The 20,023-nt window shown below is 43.3% G+C and overlaps 1 protein-coding gene across 1 annotated transcript in view; it reads left to right on the top strand.

Annotated features, from left to right (window-relative positions):
* Nucleotides 1–20,023, top strand: part of greb1 (growth regulating estrogen receptor binding 1) — a gene marked incomplete at both ends in the record, with an annotated part of 95,252 nt that overhangs the window by 46,526 nt on the left and 28,703 nt on the right. Inside the window, 9 exons of the mRNA XM_084308262.1 lie at nucleotides 165–407; nucleotides 1,239–1,436; nucleotides 1,851–2,031; nucleotides 2,648–2,831; nucleotides 7,844–7,980; nucleotides 10,783–11,137; nucleotides 12,359–12,474; nucleotides 13,035–13,246; nucleotides 13,507–13,945. Coding sequence (XP_084164388.1) covers nucleotides 165–407; nucleotides 1,239–1,436; nucleotides 1,851–2,031; nucleotides 2,648–2,831; nucleotides 7,844–7,980; nucleotides 10,783–11,137; nucleotides 12,359–12,474; nucleotides 13,035–13,246; nucleotides 13,507–13,945 — 2,065 coding nt within the window. The remainder of the gene's footprint in view (nucleotides 1–164; nucleotides 408–1,238; nucleotides 1,437–1,850; nucleotides 2,032–2,647; nucleotides 2,832–7,843; nucleotides 7,981–10,782; nucleotides 11,138–12,358; nucleotides 12,475–13,034; nucleotides 13,247–13,506; nucleotides 13,946–20,023) is intronic.

Below are 20,023 nucleotides of genomic sequence, written 5' to 3'. Positions count from 1 at the left end.
TAAGTACAACACAAGTGGCTTCAATGTAACACAACTTTATACAACCGTTTGCATGGGTGTGTGCGTGAGTATGTGTGTCTGTCCTTGTATTGCTGTGTGTATCTATGTGTGTGTTTGACACTATTAATGCAAGTGTAATCATTCTTCTATCCTTTATTTCTCAGATGGGGACGTGGAGACGTTGCTGGATAATGTTGCAGCGGTGGACAGCAGCCAGGCCTCCCCCTTGTCTAGCAGTCAAGACTCGTCTGGAGATAGCAGCCCCCCAAAAGACACACACAGTCCCAAAGACATGCACAGCGTCAAGGACACGCATGTGCTTAGTCTCAAAGACTCCCACAGTCCCAAGGAAGGACACACGCCCAGCCCCAAAGACGGAGCTCTGAGCCCGAAGGAGAAGTGTTCTGGTGAGGAAAGGCATCTATCCATACACACTGAATGATTGAATGGAGGGCATGTCCCTGTTTCGTAGGCCTGGAAACACATGGAAACAAACACACAGGCCTGGAAAAGTTGATGGAGAATGACTTGCATCCCAATTTTTTGTTGTTGAAAATAATAATGTTAATTAGTCCATAATCTCTCTTTCAGCTGGACTTGATTAAAGCTCCAATCTTTTTTACCATATTAATATGTGCCTTATTATTGTATACTAATCATAATAATAATAACATTATGTAATAATCATAATACTATGATGTAACACTCACATTTTACCCATTCACTCACACATTCACACACCGACGGCAGAGGCAACCATGCAAGGTGCCAAGTCAACCTGCTCATCGGGAGCAGTTAGGGGTTTAGTGTCTTGCTCAAGGACACTTCGACACGCTGCCCGGGAGGAGCAGGAATCGAATCAGGAACCTCTGGATTACCAGACAACTGCTCTACCTACCGAGCCACTGAATAACCAAATATTAAGCTTGTATACATTTTGAAACCATACCTTTATGGCTGTGTTCATCATTGTTTCTGCGGATACAGTGAATAAACATGGCTAGACATTTGTAAAGTAGGCCAAAAAGGATAGTGGGAACAATTAATATAAGATTATTTCTTCAATATGTTAAGGAAAGATAATATGAGAATAAGTACCAATGGTTAGTTTACTTCCACTCTTTGGGCAGAGATATTTGATAATCGTCCAAATCAGTATATTTAGCATAGTGCAGTGATGAACTTGCTATGTTCTTAAGTGCTCACTCTTCCCCCATCTCTCTGTGTGTTCTCACCAGAGTACCGCGTGGAGTGGCGCGAGGTGCGTCCCATCCAGCTGGCGGTGGCCAGGAAGCTGCTGTCCCACGTGTGCGCCATCGCTGACTCCAGCACGCAGAACCTGGACCTGGGCTCCTTCGACAGGGTCAGCTTCCTCATCTGTGTCCCCCCTTCCCAGGTCACCTTCCAACAGACTGTCCTCCACCTCTGGACCTCTGGTCAGACACTCATCTTGAATTCTTGTATTTATGTCCTTATTTATGTACTTTAACCCTTTCACTACCACACTACCAAAGGGTTAACCCTTTCACTGTGACAAATTACAAAACATACGGTTCCCGTCTGTAGTGTGGTAGTGAAAGGGTTAACCTTCTGTAGTGTGGTAGTGAAAGGGTTATAGTAATAATCTCCTCACCTCTCCTCTCCTCTCCTCCTCTCCTCTCCTCTCCTCTCCTCTCCTCTCCTCTCCTCTCCTCTCCTCTCCTCTCCTCTCCTCTCCTCTCCTCTCCTCTTGGGAGTGTCAGGCTAGCTGTTGAGTGAAGGGGTTCCTGCTGGCTGCTTAATACACCGTTGCTGTTACTGTGTATGTGTGATGTGGTTGTGACTCCTCCCCCCTGTCTCTCTCTTTCCAGGAGTTGTACAGGAGCTGGGTTTGGAGCAAGAATGTGTCTCCCAGCGGGAGGCAGAGCGTTTCGTGGTGAAGATGGACCAGGGTGCCAGGGCACGCATTGATGACCTCATACGGGAAGCCCACTGCAACTCATACACTCTCTACATCCTGGTGCATGACCACGCACACTGGGACATCAGCAGGTAGGCCTGTGTGTGTGTGTGTGTGTGTGTGTGTGTGTGTGTGTGTGTGTGTGTGTGTGTGTGTGTGTGTGTGTGTGTGTGTGTGTGTGTAGGTGTGTGTGTGTGTGTGTGTGTGTGTGTGTGTGTGTGTGTGTGTGTGTGTGTGTGTGTGTGTGTGTGTGTGTGTGTGCGTGCGTGCGTGCGTGCGTGTGTGTTTGTGTATGGCTGGGAGGTATGCCGAATATTAAGTTCATGCCATGTCATCCATGCTCTAATATTGGGCTAAATATAATTAGGCTTCCAAAAGTATGGATGTAAGGATTCACTGTCTACATGATATCATTATCATCTGTTTTAAATTGTCTTTTTTTAACAACAGTTGGGGGATAGTGCCCTCTGTTGGCCCTCCGTCCTCCCCTCCTTAAATGTTGTAGTCAGGCTACACAACACATTTCAAATCTATCCATCTATCCATCCATCCATCCATCCATCCATCCATCCATCCATCCATCCATCCATCCATCCATCCATCCATCCATCCATCCATCCATCCATCCAATCCATCCATCCATCCATCCATCCATCCATCCATCCATCCATCCATCCATCCATCCATCCATCCATCTGTGTGTTCCAGTGGGGTGTCTGGTGCTGCAGACAGCGACCTGGGTATGGTGGACCAGCTACTGAACTCCAGACAGATCACAGAGGCCTCCAACATCCTGACTCTCCATGTCACCTCGTTCCCCTTCGCCCTGCAGACCCAGAACACCCGCATCAGCCCGTACAACGAGATCCACTGGCCCTCAGCTTTTAACAACGTAAGATTCCATTTAATGTTAATATCTAACTATAAAGGAGGGAATCCCTGTCTGTCTGTGTGTCGTTCTGCATCTGTGTCTCTCCTTTGCATCTCCAAAACCATTCATCCGATCCACTTCACACATGCGTTGCTGAGGACCGAAGAGAGTGCAGTGTTGAGTCCATCAGATGAGCGATTCTTGAGAATGGGCTGACACAATTGTAATTGTGTAGTTACATAATTAATTAAAATAAATAAGAATATACAGAAATATCTTTAGTTAGGCGGCTGAGTGGCGCAGTGGGCAAGGTGCTCGCCACTAACGCAGAAGATGCTGGTATCGAGCCCAGCTCTCGGCGTTGCTACCGGCTTGGCCGGCCGTCATACTAACACAATTGGCAGTGTTAGAGGGTCGGAAAGCCGGTGGGTGGGGATTGGACGCTGTGGACAGCGACTCCTACAGGTCGGTTGGGTGACGCCTGTACAGCAGAAACAGGAAGTATCGGGGGCAGCGTGAGCCTCCCACGCGTTACTCCTCGCCACTGAGAGTTCGAGCTGTCTGGTGAAAAGATGCGACAGGCTGCCTCCTCGTGTACCGGAGGGGACACGTGATGCAAGGCTTCTATCCTCACTACAGCCGACCAGTGGGAGGCATAGTCTAGCAACGTTCAAGACAGGGGAGGGAAGAATTGGAATCACGAAATTGGGATGGGAGGAAAAATAAGAAAATAGGAGAAAAAGTGGATAAAAAATTAAGAAATATCTTTAGTTTTAGTCTTAATTTCATCAAAACCAGTGTGAAGATACATTGGTGCATATGTTCATTGAGACTGGCATGTCTATGTAACTGTGAGTCAATTGTCTTCATAAAGTGATGTGTTTGTGTTACACAATACCTATTCTGAACTTCTTAAATCTTGCCAATGACAAATAGCCCCCATATTACAACATCCCCCAAAGAAAAACTAAAACTAATACTAAAACCTATAAAAACTAAACTAAAACGAAAATTTTTTAAACAATAAAAACTAAACTTAAACTAGCAAACCCTCTGGAAACTGTAACTAAACTGAATTGAACACAAACATTTTAAACAAAATGAAAATGAAAACAAATAAAAAATACAAAACTATAATAACCTTGATAAGATGTTACTGTACCTGTATGACTGCTAGGGTTGTGATTGTCTTTTCAGTTCAAATGTTGACAAATATTTGGCATGAAAAGGTTTTATTATCCGACCCAATGAAAAGTAAATGAGAATGGATGTTCTATCATCAGCAAGTAAAAGACCATTTCTGTTTTTTTGTTGTTGACTAGAATTGAAATAGAATTGATCCCAACCCTGCTGCATGTCTATACTGACTTATGCCTTTACTCATGCATGCACACATAAACTCTGGATAATGGCCAGAGAATCAGGTGTGGGCGTCATTGCCTGGAGTTGCCCTGGCTTTCACACATGTACCACATAGCAGGCCATGTGTCAGACATTGTTCTTGCATGTGTAAATACTCTGCTTCCGCAAAAAGTAACCTGCGGAAATAGCAGTGTTTTGTTGTTTATGTAACAGAGTTAGAAATAACCTCCATTGGCGGCTAAGTGGCGCAGTGGGCAAGGCGCTCGCCACTAACGCAGGAGATGCTGGGTTCGAGCCCAGCTCTCTGCGTTGCTACCAGCTTGGCTGGTCGTTCATACTAATACAATTGGCAGTATTAGGGGGTGGGAAAGCCGGTGGGTGGGGATCGGACGTTGTGGACAGCTACTCCTACAGGTCGGTTGGTGCGCCTGTACAGCAGAATCAGGAAGCAACGGAGGCAGCGTGAGCCTCCCACGCGTTACTCCTCGCCACTGAGAGATTGCGCTTTACAGGTGAAAAGATGCGACAGCTGCCTCCTCGTGTACCGGAGGGGACACGTGATGCAAGGCTTGGTCCACATTGCAGCCGACCAGTGGGAGGCATGGTCTAACAACATTCGAGACAGGGGAGGGTAGAATTGGATAATACGAAATTGGGATGGGAGAAAAATAGAAAATGGGGAGAAAAAGTAGATAAAAAAAAAAAAAAAATCCATTATGAATTTCTACAAAATGATTATGCTTGTTTTACATATGTATAGTTTTAGCCTCTGGTATGCGTGCCATTAGAGTTAGCCACGCTTCTAGACCTCTTTTCTTTTGGAAAGGATGATAAAAATAAAAAAATTAAGTTTTTATAATATTATTATATATATTTTTTTGTATTCGACTAAGAGGTTGGCAGTCGACTACGGCTCCTTTCGACCGATTAGTCGACTAATCGACTAATAGGGATCAACCCTACTAGTGTGTAATCTCAAAGTTACAGTAATCCTTGCGATTCATTCCCTCTTAGAAGGCAGGAACTGTTCCATTCTCATCCCATCCCTTATCTTCTTTATTTGAGTATCTTTGACTGCACCAAACACGTTTCATTTTCTGCTTGTTTGGAATAGCAGGCTAAAACATGACTTCATATAGTAGACTGTGTTAGTAGTACACTAATATATGGTAGCCTGATCAGACAATACAACAATTAGGCCTGCCACGATAACACATTTTGCTGGGCGATTAATTGCCCCCGAAAATATCGCGATAAGCGATATTATTGCGACCGGTTAGAGAATTTTTTTTTGGAGAAATTTATTTCCCAAAAGTTTTCAATTAACCTTTTTATTTTTTTTTACTAATATAATAATAGCATAATAATGCAAGGAAACCGTTTCAAAGTGCAATAAACCTTTATTTAACATTGGAAGACATTTTAAATATCCTAAATAAAAAAATGCTCAGTTTGATTGTTTATTATGAAACAAACTGAAACTGGAAACAAGCCCTCTGTCTGGCTTTTTGTGTCATCCTTTTAACATGTACATGTATTATTAATGTACCTTGCGGTACCATGTACAAAATGTTAATAAAGTGTGAGGAAAAAACTGGAAACGTAATAAATAAAATAAACACCTAAATATATACTATCTCTATTGGAATGGAGACTTCAGCACAGGATAAACTATGGATGGGCAAAAATAATCCAGATCGATTGATCACATGATGTACTCGAGTACTCGTGGAGGAAAACGCTGTACAAAATAAACGTATTTTCCTGTGTTTTAGACTTTTATTTTGAAGCCCACCGCTCCGTCTTTTCCGGTGTTTTAGACTTTTATTTTGAAGCCCATCGCTCCGTCTTTTCCGGTGTTTTAGACTTTTATTTTGAAACCCACCCACCGGTCCGACCGGAAGTATTGTTGTTATTATCCTAGCTGCCTAGCAGAACGTATTGAGCCGACAACTTGTCTCGTCCGGTTCTGTGTTTTTGAGCTAATGATAAAACAAATGTTGAGATTGTTGGTGAACAACTAACTTTAGGTTAGTTTTAACGTTAGCTACTAACGTTAGATGCAGCTACTAATAATAATAATAATAATAATAATAATAATAATAATAATAATAATGGATTCAATTTGTACCGCACTTTATATTCGTGAGAATCTCAGAGTGCTACAGGAGATATAGACAAAAGTTAAATGAATAAAACAATTTAAAATTAATAAAAACAATTAAAAAGACTAACAACCAGTGAAATGGAAGAACCTAAGAGTAAAATAAAATAAAAATAATAATAAAATGAATAGAAGTAAAAGTAAAAGAAAATTCAGGCAAAAGCCTTGTTAAAAAGAAATGTTTTTAGGCCCCTTTTAAAAGCCTCGACGGATTGTGGTGCTCTCAGGTGGATGGGGAGAGCATTCCAAAGTCTGGGTGCGGCAGAGCAGAAGGCGCGATGGTGTGCAGCTTAGTCTTGGGGGCTTTGAGGAGGTAGGCTGTGCCGGAGCGGAGGGAACGTGAGGAGGACTGGGGGGTGAGGAGTTCCTTGAGATAGGCAGGGGCACCACCGTGAGGAGGGACACCTTGTACTCAAGCCTGTGTTCCACGGGGAGCCAGTGAAGGGATCTGAGGGTGGGGGTGATGTGATCATATTTGCGCACCCTCATCAGGATCCTAGCAGCGACATTCTGGATGGTTTGCAGTTTTTTAATGCTTTTACTAGGGATCCCGATGAGGAGTGCATTGCAATAGTCCAGCCTGGAGGAAACAAAAGCGTGGACGAGTTTCTCGGAATCTGCCAGGGTGAGTGAGGGGCGGAGTTTAGTGATGTTTCGGAGGTGAAAGAAAGAGGTCTTGCAGAGGATGAGGAGGAAGCGTCAAAGCCGTATATAATAGAATAGCTGTGGTGCGTAGGCACTGCAGCACGACTCGAAACTACCTGTTATAATAAATTAATTCATGTTTAACTTGTCCCCGTGTCCAGTCCTTTGACCAGCCCCACCCGTTCATTGTAAACAATGACGCATGCACTTGTATTAACGTTATTCTGTGTTGTAGCTATGCTATACGTTGTATTTTGTTTGTTAGCTATTTAGCTAATGTTGTTAGCATTGGATAGCGTCAACGCTAGATCTTTAATCTTTATTTAGCAGTCCAGTTTCTCCGGGCAGTAGCGAGTAACTACTTGGGTCTAAAAATAGCTAATGTTACACTACAAAGAACGCTACTTGGTTAAAAGGAGCAACACTATTGAGAAATGTAGTTAAGCTATGTGGCGTTGCCCCACGGAGCTCCCGTGCTGTGCTCTGTAGTAAGGCCAGCGGCCCGCCTCCCCACACGGAGAGTGACTGACAAGGGGTACTGGTTCCGCCTCATTAAAACAAACGCGCAAATAGCAATTAATCGCGCCCCGTCAAAATCATTGCATTCATTTTAATTATCGCGCCGATTAATCGATTTATTGCTTATCGCGGCAGGCTTAGGTGTGAAACCCAGACACAGCAGATACATGGACACAATTGAGAAACTACTACATGCAACAAAACAAATGACTGACTGTGTGTGTGTGTGTGTGTGTGTGTGTGTGTGTGTGTGTGTGTGTGTGTGTGTGTGTGTGTGTGTGTGTGTGTGTGTGTGTGTGTGTGTGTGTGTGTGTGTGTGTGTGTGTGTGTGTGTGTGTGATAGGACGTGGACTTGTACCATGAGCGAACACGGTACTTTGGCGTATCAGAGCTTCTGGAGTTGACCCGCTCAGGGAACAGCCTGCCTCTACTGCGATATGACAGCTCCTTTGAAACCATGACCTCCGCACTGGAAGACAGGTGGGACACACACACACACACACATGCACGCACACACACACACACATGCACCCACACGCGAATGGAAAACATGGAATTCTGGACTTATAGCTAACTAGAAAGCTGTGCTCAGTACAGATGTCCGTCAGGCAGCATGGCCTAGTGGTAGGCAGGTGTGTGGAGAGGAACACCTCCTAAAGTAGTGTGGAATGTGGACATACATGTAGCTGTATGTGGTGTAGCGAGGATGGTGTTTGCATGTCTGCAGCAGGTCTCTCCTCTCCTGGAACGGCATGTCTGTAAATTGACAAAGTGGCCGACAGGTTGTTATGATTAGACTGTTGTTGTTGTTTTTATCTTATAAATAATGCTAAGATAACTGAGCAAAAATGCTGTGTCTCTGTTGATCCTAGATGACACAAGGCTAAATGATAGTATATCATTTAGGCGAAAATCGTGTAAAAATGTGTGTTGTTGACTGTTCAAAGAGCTCCAGTGACCTCTATATTGGTTAGAAAGATTCACATCTTAGCTTGAATGAAAGATGACATAGTCCCCTTTAACCCATTCTCTGCCGGGCTTATATCCATCCTAAACCATCCTCCGCCAGCGCTATTTGTCTATGGAGATGTTCACCTTCTTTGCAGGGCTATAACTTTTTAAATTGTATTGCTAAATTGACATTACTATGGCCCATTCAACATCAATTATCTATCGTTCAGGATGTAGGAACGTTTTACTTTTTCATTCACACATTCATACTAAAATACCATCTAGAGTATAAATATGTTTTTATCGTTTTCTGCAGTATTTCATAGAACGTGAGATATAGGCCTAAATGCATATATTAGATGATCAAATGCAGTTTGATACCGATCAACGTTATATTAAAATTTCAACTGTACATGGTCCTAGACGTTATGACTTATCATCTGCGGGGTGAACGGAGGGGGGGGGGGTCGTTTATAATTCCGTGGCCGACGTTAAATCATTTATGTAGTATGGGTGATATATAGATCAGAGCAGTTTGTATGGATAATAATAAACAAAAACGCTGAAAGTAATTTCAGCCTCCTCTTACCGTTGGGCGATCACACTGGCGCAAACAGAGCCCAGTTATGTGATGTTGATCGAGGTGATCCAGTTCTGGTTTGTATAATACTAATATACGTCCAAATCATGTTGTTTATTGAGTTATGGCAACGGATCGATATCCACGGTGTCTGGATTGAGTCTCGGGAGCGATAACGAGTGGCCGGACGAAAATAGGGGACGGGCACTTCCGGTCTGGGCACTTCCGGTTTTGGCAACTCGCCGATCGGCCACCAGGTGGAGGTATTGAAGCGTTGCAGAGTTGTGATGGCCCAGACAGCATCACCCAAGACTCCGTGGGTGAAATGTGAATACCATGACGAAAATATGAAATATTGAAACTTTTTTTGCAGAACTTAAATCCCCCCGGCCCCACGTATTTATCAACAACACTGCGGTCTGCTGTGAGCATTATAAAACAAACGTGTTTAACCGACCGTTAAAGGTTTAGCCATAACGTTACCTTGGCTAAAGTTGGGGCTATTCATAATCCAGCAATAATGGCTGCAGACCTGCAAGCAAAGTACAGCAAGTTGGCAAAGGAGTATTCCAACGTAAATCACATTTTCACCAGTAAAGTTACAGTCTTTCCATCTCTCGGTAGCTCATGCTAGCTAACCTAGCTCACGTTAGAGTCGTCACTGAACCACCTCGCGTACACAATTAATGACATGTTGCGGACAGCCATATCGGTGACAATGTTTAGCTTTTAGTGCCAAATGATAAGAGTCTGAGGCGGAGTCTCAAAAGAGAATGTTGAATATTTATTGTGCAAAAATCACAACAGATCCTCTGTGCTACTTCAACGGAGCCTTGTAGACTGAGTAGGGTATATCTGCAGAGCCACTGGGTAGCGAGTGCAACACCGTGTAATGTCCGTGTGTGGATCATTGGAGTAGGGTATATCTGCAGTGCTGCAGCCCCATACTCATATAGATTTGTATTAGTATCATTAAGCAATCACCTGTTGTTGAATAAATACCATTACTTTCTAGTTATTACTAAAAAAAACAGTATATATAAAACAGTAGCTGTATATATAAAAAAATAAATAAAAAAAAACGTATAATTTATATGTTTTTAAAGATTTTATTTTTTTTAATGTATGCACTGGTATCGCCCCCCCCCCCCCCCCCCCCGAAAAAATACCGAACCGTTACTTCAAAACCGAGGTACGTACAGAACCGTGGATTTTGTGTACCGTTACACCCCTACTGGGTATACTTCATGACTTGATAATTATGATAAAGCTACCACTCTGGAATGGCTATCATACCAAAATATCATCTACAGACATAGATCGTTGAAAATTTTTTATGTACGTTTATTCACCCTGAGTGGCACCGACAAGTGAAATTTTGGCCTCTAATAGGAGGAAGTTAGCTCTCCACGCTCCACAGCTTCCAGTTGTAGTCTTCCTGCAACAATTCACGCCTTGCAGAGTTTCAGAGTGAGATTTCAGAGCGAGATTTGAGAGCGAGATTTCAGTTTCAGTAGCAAAAATATTTGGTAGTAACTAAATTAAAAAAATATATAAAAAAAATCTAGCACTCTCAGAAACCACTCGAGTTCAGTTGTAACGCCGAGTACTCAAGTAATGGATTACTCAGCCCCATCCTTACCATACACTGTATCCTCCAGGTTCCCTAAGCTCCACAGTGCGCTCATACGGACCACCGTTCTGATCCAACACTACTGACTCAGACCCATCCTTACCACTGTATCCTCCAGGTTCCCTAAGCTCCACAGTGCGGTCATACGGACCACCGTTTTGATCCAACACTACTGCCTCGCTCTGATGGCAGCGTCTGGCCGCGTCACCGGCGGCCACCACAACCTCCACAAGCACACCTCCGTCGAGACCCTGGAGATCGTCCAATCCCTGCTCACCGCCGCCCAGCGGTGTCCCGCCCGCCACGGCCACATGGTGCTGCTGCGGATCCCCTCGTTGGCTCTAGGGGCGTGGGCTCAGCGGAGGCTGGCTGACGTGAGGAGGAGACTGGGGCTGGACGAGAGCTTCGAGATCGTCCTGGGAAACCCCAGAGCAGGCCTCAGTATCGCCCCCTGTTTCAGCCACAGGATCAAGGTTTGAGACTATTTGAAATCATCTTTCCCGTTTTCTTTTCCTCCTTGGGAATCCTTTTGAAATCAACAAAAATTTGCACTTTTCGTTTCTAAATGAGGATGGTTTTACAAAAGAATGTTACGCCTTCGGATTCCCCCGCAACTCGTTTAGCATGTTTTTTCTTTTTGAGAGTCATCTAAAAAGCAAGTGACACTGGAATGCTTAATTTGTTTTTCTGATAATCACTGGCAGTCATCAACAAAGATTTGGTCACCGCAAAAGCTAAATGAGATGGGAGTTGTAGGGGCCAACCATATCATAAATTTTTTTAAGCATTTAAAGAGTGTTGATTTTTGTGGATTTCAGGTGATTTAGTGTTGAATCATGCCACATTTGTTCTGATTGCCCCTATGACAATTAATTTTGCATTAGCACACATTAGCACAATTGCTACACTTTTCTGATTACTTTAACTGTAAATAAAAGCATAACATTTGATGCTGATACAGATTGATCCAAAATCTAGTTGTGGCACACAAAGCTAGCGGCTCCCCACCAAATCTCCCAGAGTGGCAATTATTGCGATGATGGCTAAGGTGACCCGTTCAATGGGTAAACCTAAGTCAGCTAACTAAGTTGACATTGTCATGCATTGTACATTTCGCACTTTTTTTTATCTCACATAGCAATACCACCAGTGACCACCAGATGGCAACATAAGACAAGGACTGGCTACATACTGTACAGTATTTGTGGACAGCTACATCCTAGTTCATTCTAAATGTCTTGAATACAATCATTTGGCCTCAACAATGATCAAATAATCCACTATGGTCATCAACAGATAAATTCATCTTTACATACACATTACAGAGTCAAAACATCAGGAGCCCCATTCATCTTTACATACACACTGCAGAGTCAAATCTGCTTCCCAGCTGCCCACTACCTACCGGTTTGTCTTTATGTGGACTATATATTCACCGCCTGTAAAGCCTGTTAGCTGCCTCACCGGACTATGCTACACAAAGCTAGCTACGACAGGCCACGCTAGGCTATCAAACCCATTTAGGCCAATTTAATTCAGGCGGGCAGCAATTTTATAAATCAGACACAATTTCTTTTTTCGTCACCATAGTGTCTATAACATATATTCTAGGGTGTACTTTCCTGACTTTCTGGATAGCTAAAGTGATCACACTGCACATAGACTCACACACACACCACGGCTGTGTCTTCCAGATGTGGCTGAAGGTCCAGGAGTCCGAGTGGGTTCCTCAAACATACCTGGAGCTGGAGGCCCTGCCATGTATCCTCATACTGACTGGACCTGAACCCCTGGGAGAGTCCTTACCCAGGTACACACACACACACACACACACACACACACACACACACACACACACACACACACACACACACACACACACACACACACACACACACACACAGGCAAACACATACAAAGACAGACAGACAGATGCATGCATACACACGCACAGACACACACACCTCAAGCTCTGCAAAGAGAGGTCTGGAGAAATTGATAGTACAATAAGTTGCTATACATAGCTATATATAATATTATAACTACACATTATATTAAATAATACATGTATATATTATCGCTATAACTTATTATTGTGTGAATTTCTCCAGACCTCTCTTGGCAAAGCCTGAGTTGAGGCCAGCAATAACAACCCCTCCTCTATCCCCACTCAACTCCATCCCACACATCAGACCACAACAGACATGTAAACAAAGTGTAATACCAAGCGGGGCTCTTTTGTCTAGAGGTCACTGTTTGACAGCATTCTACCTTTAAAGGGAAGCTTGAGGTGAAATGGCAGTTTGGCTGGAGTTAATACATATACATACATATAGAGTTAATACACATGAATTATGTTTCTCCCCACAGGTCATTGAAGTACTGTGACCTGCGGGTGATAAGCTCCTCCTACCTTCAGCGCACCACGCTGGAGCAGGAGCTGGGATTGGCCGCCTACCTGGTGAGGGCAGAGTCTCAGGGGTCGCGACCCCCACACGACGTCGGAACAGGAAGTGACCCGTTGGAGAGCGACGCCGACAAACTGAGCAGCACCGACAATGAGGAGGAGGGCCAGGAGAACGGTGAGGGGAAACATACACACATACAACATGCTCAAACTACACACACAACATAAATTCCACATGGTTTCGGTCACAACACACATTCCACATGGTTTCGGTCACAACACACATATTTCTAGGAATCTTTTGTTTCATACTCAAATCAAAATTTATATTCACTTTTTTTTTTCTCACTCTACCTTCCTCTCTTTCTCTCCCTCTCCTTCCTTCTCTCACTTCTCTCCCCTCAATATTTCATCCATATCTCCCTTTCCCTTCAGCTCTGTCTGCCCTGGGTGACTCCCCTCCCTTGTCTGGCCACCCCCTCCAGTCCTTCCCAGAGAGCGGAACCCCGGAACCCCCCAACCCCCCAAGGAGACCCGTCACAGACTCCTCCCTACCCCCAGCCGTGCCCCAGCCCCTCCATACATACCCCCAGTCCCTGCCCCCGCCTCCACCGCAGCCTAACGCCGTGCCTCACCCCCAACCCCCTCTGCAGTCCTACCGCCGGCCCTCCAAGTCCACCTCCTCCGACTCCTCATCCCCCCGCACCCCGTCCCCTCGTCAGAGCTGCTCCTGGGCGCGTGGGGTAAGTCGCCCCCCCTCCGTGCTCCTCCCGCGAGCCCTCTATGACATCATTACGGCCAGCGATGGGAGCGGCCTGCCGCGTTGTACCTCCTTCCTGCCACACCTGTCTGTGGCCTGGGCCAGCAGCTTCAGGTGAGAGACACTGTGTAAAACACATAAACACACATATAGTGTCCATATCCGGGGAGGCAGGATGGTCTAGAGCAGGGGTTCTCAAACCTTTTTATACCACAACCCCATTTTATTTAGGATTTCTTTTGGCGACCCCACACTTAATGTATCACGTCATTTCTAGAGTTGTTCCGATACTCATACCAGTATAGGAAATGCCTCCGATACAGCCTAAAATGCTGGTATCGGTATCGGCGAGTACACGTCCAAGTCTACCCTCCGATCCCATATGACGTAATTTATCAACAACACGTGCGGTATCCTCCTGCTGAGAGTGAGCATTATAAAACAAACGTGTTTTTAATCGACCGTCAATTAAAGTGTCAATGCTGTTTGTCATTTTAACAGCAGATACTTTTTTAAATGCCATCGTCCCGACAGAGCGGTGTTGACGGGGAGCTCTGATGTGTTCGCTTGCTGGTGTTATTAGCATTAGCTGAAGCGCTAGCTCAGGGGTGGCCAACCCGCGGCTCGCGAGCCGCATGCGGCTCTTTGCCCGTCAATGTGCGGCTCTTCCATCCATAAAAAAAAATAATTTTTTTTTTTTTTTTTTTTTTTTTACCTTTTTTTTTTTTTACTTTTTTTTTTTTATGTCACTCATTCCATAAGGACGTAGAATAAACATTTACAATTTTTTTTTAAATGGTCCATTTGCATGTTCTTGGTATCTGAATCTAGGGACATATATGGATCAGTGTCAGAAATAGTGTGTCTGTTACTAGGCTTGAGTAAATTGTAATGAACCAAAGGAGAATATCAATTCTATTTAAAAAAAAAAATTATCTTTGACTGTAAATAACACCATGCTAAAATTGACCAGACCTGAAAAATCTAAGCAAATGAATAAAGGGAAGATGATTAAACAGAAGGTTTTGTAGATACAGTACTGAATTTCCATCTTTTTTATAATGTAAATTTCTCCACCATTTTCATCATATTGCAACACCGTTTTTTGCAAGACGTTCACAGAAAGGTAGAGAAACTAACTGCGTTCTGTTGTATGGCAATAACGTTCAGGTTTGTGGGAGATAATCCCAAAAAATAAGAGAAATTAAAAAGTAAATCCAGAAGTCGGATGATTGACAGGGGCTGGTGTGAGCTGGGTAGGGTAGTTTTTCGAAATTTGAAAGCCCTGAGTCTCTTCCTTCAAAAGACTACACTCACTTTTGGCTGTGCCACTTCCTCCTGTCAATATGCGCCGGTTTCCGACTCAATGCCCTGAGATTTCTATAATCTTATATTTCACTAATAACAGTTAAAATAATTGGTAAACAAACATAATGCTGAAAATATACACTTTTACTGTATATCTCGGGCTTAAGAGGTAACCCTGTGAGGCCCAAATTAAAAAGAAATTAGCAACTTCAGAGGCCAGAGGGTGGGACATATAAACACATTTACTATCAAATAGCATTGTGAGGCTGAACAACAGGACCAATTGACTATACATGTGCTTAAAGGGGAACTATCTTATAAATGGCTTTTTTCAGTGTTTACCATTGTTTCTTAGCTATGTGGACTTATATTAATAGGATATATGTCTCTAATTCTCATATTGGCGAATTCTTCCAATTCTCCTCTCACAATATTCACCCTCACTGAACTGAGTCATCTGAAAATGTGCATATCTGTGATGTCAGAGATTTCTCAGCTGCATAATAATGTGGCACTGTGGCAGTTGATGTGGCAGTTGGCACCAGGCCACACAGTGGTTGGAGCCCAGCCTCAAAACGGCTTAAGATAGAAAAATGCGGTTTTTAGTACTTGATTAGAAATACAAAACAATGCATTTTTTTTTTAAAAAACCTAGGTGTTCCATAGACTCACAGGAATTGTGTAAAAGTGCCCAAATAGTGAAAGAAATAGTAAAATAGTTCCCCTTTAACATTTTTTAAATAAACATTGTTTTTTTAAATGGCTAAAAGTGATTTTGTAATTTTGCAACCGTGGGTCTCACAGGGTACTTTTAACCCTGTGAGGCCCAAATAAAAAAGACATTAGCAACTTCAGAGGCCAGAGGGTGAGACCTATAAACACATGAAGGGTGCCGTGACTGAAAAAAAAGGTTGAGAAACGCTGGTATATGGTGTGGCTCTTTGTGGTACCACAGTAATTTTTTTGTGGCTCTTAGTCTCTGACTGGTTGGCCACCCCTGCGCTAGCTGAAAAGCTCGTTTTAGCTTAACGTTACCTTGGCTAAAGTTGGGGCTATTCATAATCCAGCAATAATGGCTGCAGACCTGCAAGCAAAGTACAGCAAGTTGGCAAAGGTAAATTCCAAGGTAAATCACTTTTTCACCAGTAAGTTACTGGCAGTAACGTTACATTATTTCCATCTAGCTCACGTTAACGTGGCTAACGTGTCGTCGCTGATCGACCTCTCGCACGCAATTAATGACATGTTGCGGACAGCCATACCGGTGACAATGTTTAGCTTTTAGTGCCAAAGGATAAGAGTCTGAGGCGTGATTTATTTTGCATAGAAAATCACAACATACACGCTACTACTAGCCAGAGCCTCTGCAGACTGGATAGCAAGTGCAACAACGTATAACGTCCGTGCGGAACCAATATCCCAACAACCTTTCCGTGGGTGAACTCATTGAGCATAGTTGTCAATTAATGATACTAATACTAATCTATACAATCACCTGTTGTTGAATAAATACCATTATTTTCTAGTTATTACTAAAAAACAGTATATATAAAACAGTATCTGTAGCAAAAAATAAAAGTTTTATAATTTATATAATATAATTTCTTTTTTTTAAATGTATGCACTGGTATCGGATCAGTATCGGTATCGGCCGATACCCAAAGCTTAGGTATCGGAATCAGATCGGGAAGGAAAAAATGGTATCGGAACAGCTAGTCATCTCGATGTGGAAATAAGGAATATCAAAGTAAAAGCACACATTGTTGAACTTGATCATGCATATGTATTAGAAAATGAAATTACAGCACAATGTTATCAATGAAATGATTGTTCAATGAGCCCTTCTATGTGGCTACAGATGATGGGCTTCAAATAATTTTGTGCTACATTCTGTTCCTCCAAAAAAAACATCAAGCAGAGTAAACACCCTGAAATCTCTGCTGATGATTTTGGAGTGCCACAAGAGTGCCACTGAGTTTTTTAATCCAGCTCTCCATTTTAGCTGTGAGTCCAAACAGGTCTGTGTCCCGACCTTGTAGTCCCAGATTCAACCTATTGAGGCCAGATGTGGCCTCCGTGACTATATACCTGTAGTGAGATTAGGGCTGGGCGATATGGAAAAAAATCATATCGCGATAACGATATGATAATTTTATTTTATTTCTCGATATCGATAATTATCGAATTGTTATAAGTATAAAAACAATAAAAAAAAAAAAAAAAAAAATGCTTTTTTTTTTTTTTTTTTAACAACAGCTGTATGTTTATTTTGCAGCAATTCTTTGTCATTGCCGCCATCTTTAGTGTTACATCCCCTCACACTCCAGTTCTCAGGCTGCAGCTGGTTTAAAAGCTAAAGTAAACCGGCTTCTCTGCTGGCTGTGGCTCCAGAGGAGTTGAACAGTTCTGGCTCTGCTAGTTTATTTTCGATCTTTTGGCGCTTTTTTGGTGGACAAACCACCGCACATGTGCACTGTGACTCGTGACTGGAGTCTAGTTCTGCTAGCACACATAGCCTACTGTGTACAGACGGTTTCAAAATGTATTTTAAATTAGAAAGCAAACAAAATAAATGGACAAGAGAAAAAGAAATCTGAATTTGGTCAGTATTGTCATTTGGACAAGCAAAGCCATTACTTTAAGTTGCAGGCAAGAAAGACAAGTCTGTCCACTGTCTCTGGTTTTAAAACTGCCCTGTTGCAGGTAAAAAAAAAAAAAAAAAAAAAAAGATTTTTCGATTTTTTTTTAATTTCGATATTCGATATAGATTATTAAAATATATCGCGATATTTATCGTTATCGTTATATCGCCCAGCCCTAAGTGAGATGTGTAATCCTAAACGTTCGGCAGCCCTCATATGTGCCATCACGCACGCTCGCAGCACTTTGCGATCCATGATTATACCTGTCCTGCGCAGGATGTAGTGAGATGTGTATTGGAATACTGTGTGGCCTCTGTTGATGAAGGGGCGAGACATGGCAAATACACACAGTTGCCAGGTAGAAAACTCGGTCTGAGTTGGGCTCGTCGGATTTTCGCTTGATCTTTTTCTTTTTGCGCACTGTCACCTACCCGTGACCCCACTTTGGGTCGCGACCCGTAGTTTGAGAACCGCTGGTCTAGAGGTAAAGAGGCCAGCCAGTAACCGAAAGGTTGCTGGTTCAATCCCTGCCACTGACAGGCGGGTGTATTCCAGCTGGGGACTGAAGGGTGTAATCTATGGTGCCCACCATCTTGCTTACGCACCCTTGAGCAAGGCACTGAACCCCAAAACTGCTCCAGGGGTGCTGCACTGCAGGCAACCCTGCACTCTGGCCTGTCTGATGAAATACATATGTGTGAGGGACTGTGTGTATATGTAACTAGGAGGGATATGCAAAAAGACAAATTTCAATTGCTTGGGTACATTGACAATAAAAGTTATCTTCTTCATCTTCTTAATGTTACTGTAACTGAGGGGTACAATTCCCTGACTGTATTGTTAGATATGATACTTACTACCACTACCTCTTGTACTTTAGACTCTGGCCACCCAGTACTAGGCATAAATAATTATGGTAAACACTCCCACGTAGATGAAACGATCCAACACAAATGTACCAAGTCGAAAGTCTGCGTTTAATAATAATTAATACATAGCAAAAGGTATGTAGAGCAATCACTTAATTACATTTATGATTTGAAATAGGATGCACTTTTATGGCAAATGAGTATTCGTTGGTATATCAATAGAGAACGTCCAATCTCTGGTGGCGCAGGCGGTAAATATACAACCTGGAATATTTAAGGAATAATAGCAATGATACTTTAATGATTATAGAACTGGATACACTAGGGGGGAATTCCGGTCGCTTGTAAGACAACTGGAGAAGGGGGGGGGGGGGGTAGAGTCTGGCTGTATCCGTCTGGCCGAGGGTATCCTGGGAGAACCCACGGTTGTGCGGCTCGGTGCCTCAGCGATCCTCGATCCACAGATGAAAGCAGTTGGACTCTCTGTGGGCCGGCTTCCTCCGGTCCACGATGGAGAGACGTGAAGCGACCTCGTCGTGTAGAGCGTCTCCTCACCTGTCGTCCTCTCCGGGGGGGGGGTTTCCAACACACGGCAGTGTTGGTCTTTATCCATAGAATAATCACTGTATACAAAGCATAATCCGTGCCTGGGAAGGCGGGCTGTCGTCGGTAGAATAATCCGGTATGCAGGTCCACTCGCTCGTCGGCTCTGGGGCTCCTCGGGTGCAGCCTCACATAGGGTCGGCCACCCTGGATAAGCAGCCAGTTCTACCCGAAACGATGGGGGTACTGACTACGATAGTATTCTCACCGCACGAAGCACTACATATGAATAGACTATTATTAGCTTAATAGACTACGTCCAACTCGACGATATAGTGCCAAATATGACTATTCAAATATTAATATACACGATGTCTCAATACCGATGGTAGGCCGAACTTGGCCTTACTCCCACACGTGGCGTCGCGGGGAGGCTTTACGTCTGTCACTCTATTGGAGGGTAAGAAACTGGACTAAAAGGGAAGTCCTACTTTAGTAGCGCAGTATATATACGCACTATGAACAAATAGTACCATTAGTGGTGCGGTAGCCAGATTCCTACGCGGAACTAGGACTTGTTCGTACATGTTGAGCGGTACGTTTGAACTGGGTCTGGGGGGTATGGCAGCCTGGCACCAAGGTCTCGACCAATAGTATAATGGAGACTATTATGGGATGTTCAGTAGGCTAGAATGGATATTCAATGCATATTGTACAAGGAATATACAAGGGATATCAGGGAATATTAGAGAATATACAAATACAATTAAATATATATATATAAATAAATATATATATTCGGTTTAATCTGGCCCTTCACAACAGCCCCT

This window comes from Notolepis coatsorum, assembly GCF_963971535.1.
Source record: "Notolepis coatsorum genome assembly, chromosome: 2".
Taxonomy (NCBI): Eukaryota; Metazoa; Chordata; class Actinopteri; order Aulopiformes; family Paralepididae; genus Notolepis; species Notolepis coatsorum.
The sequence above is the reverse complement of the archived record's forward strand: the minus strand, read 5'-3'. Positions and strand labels throughout refer to the sequence as shown.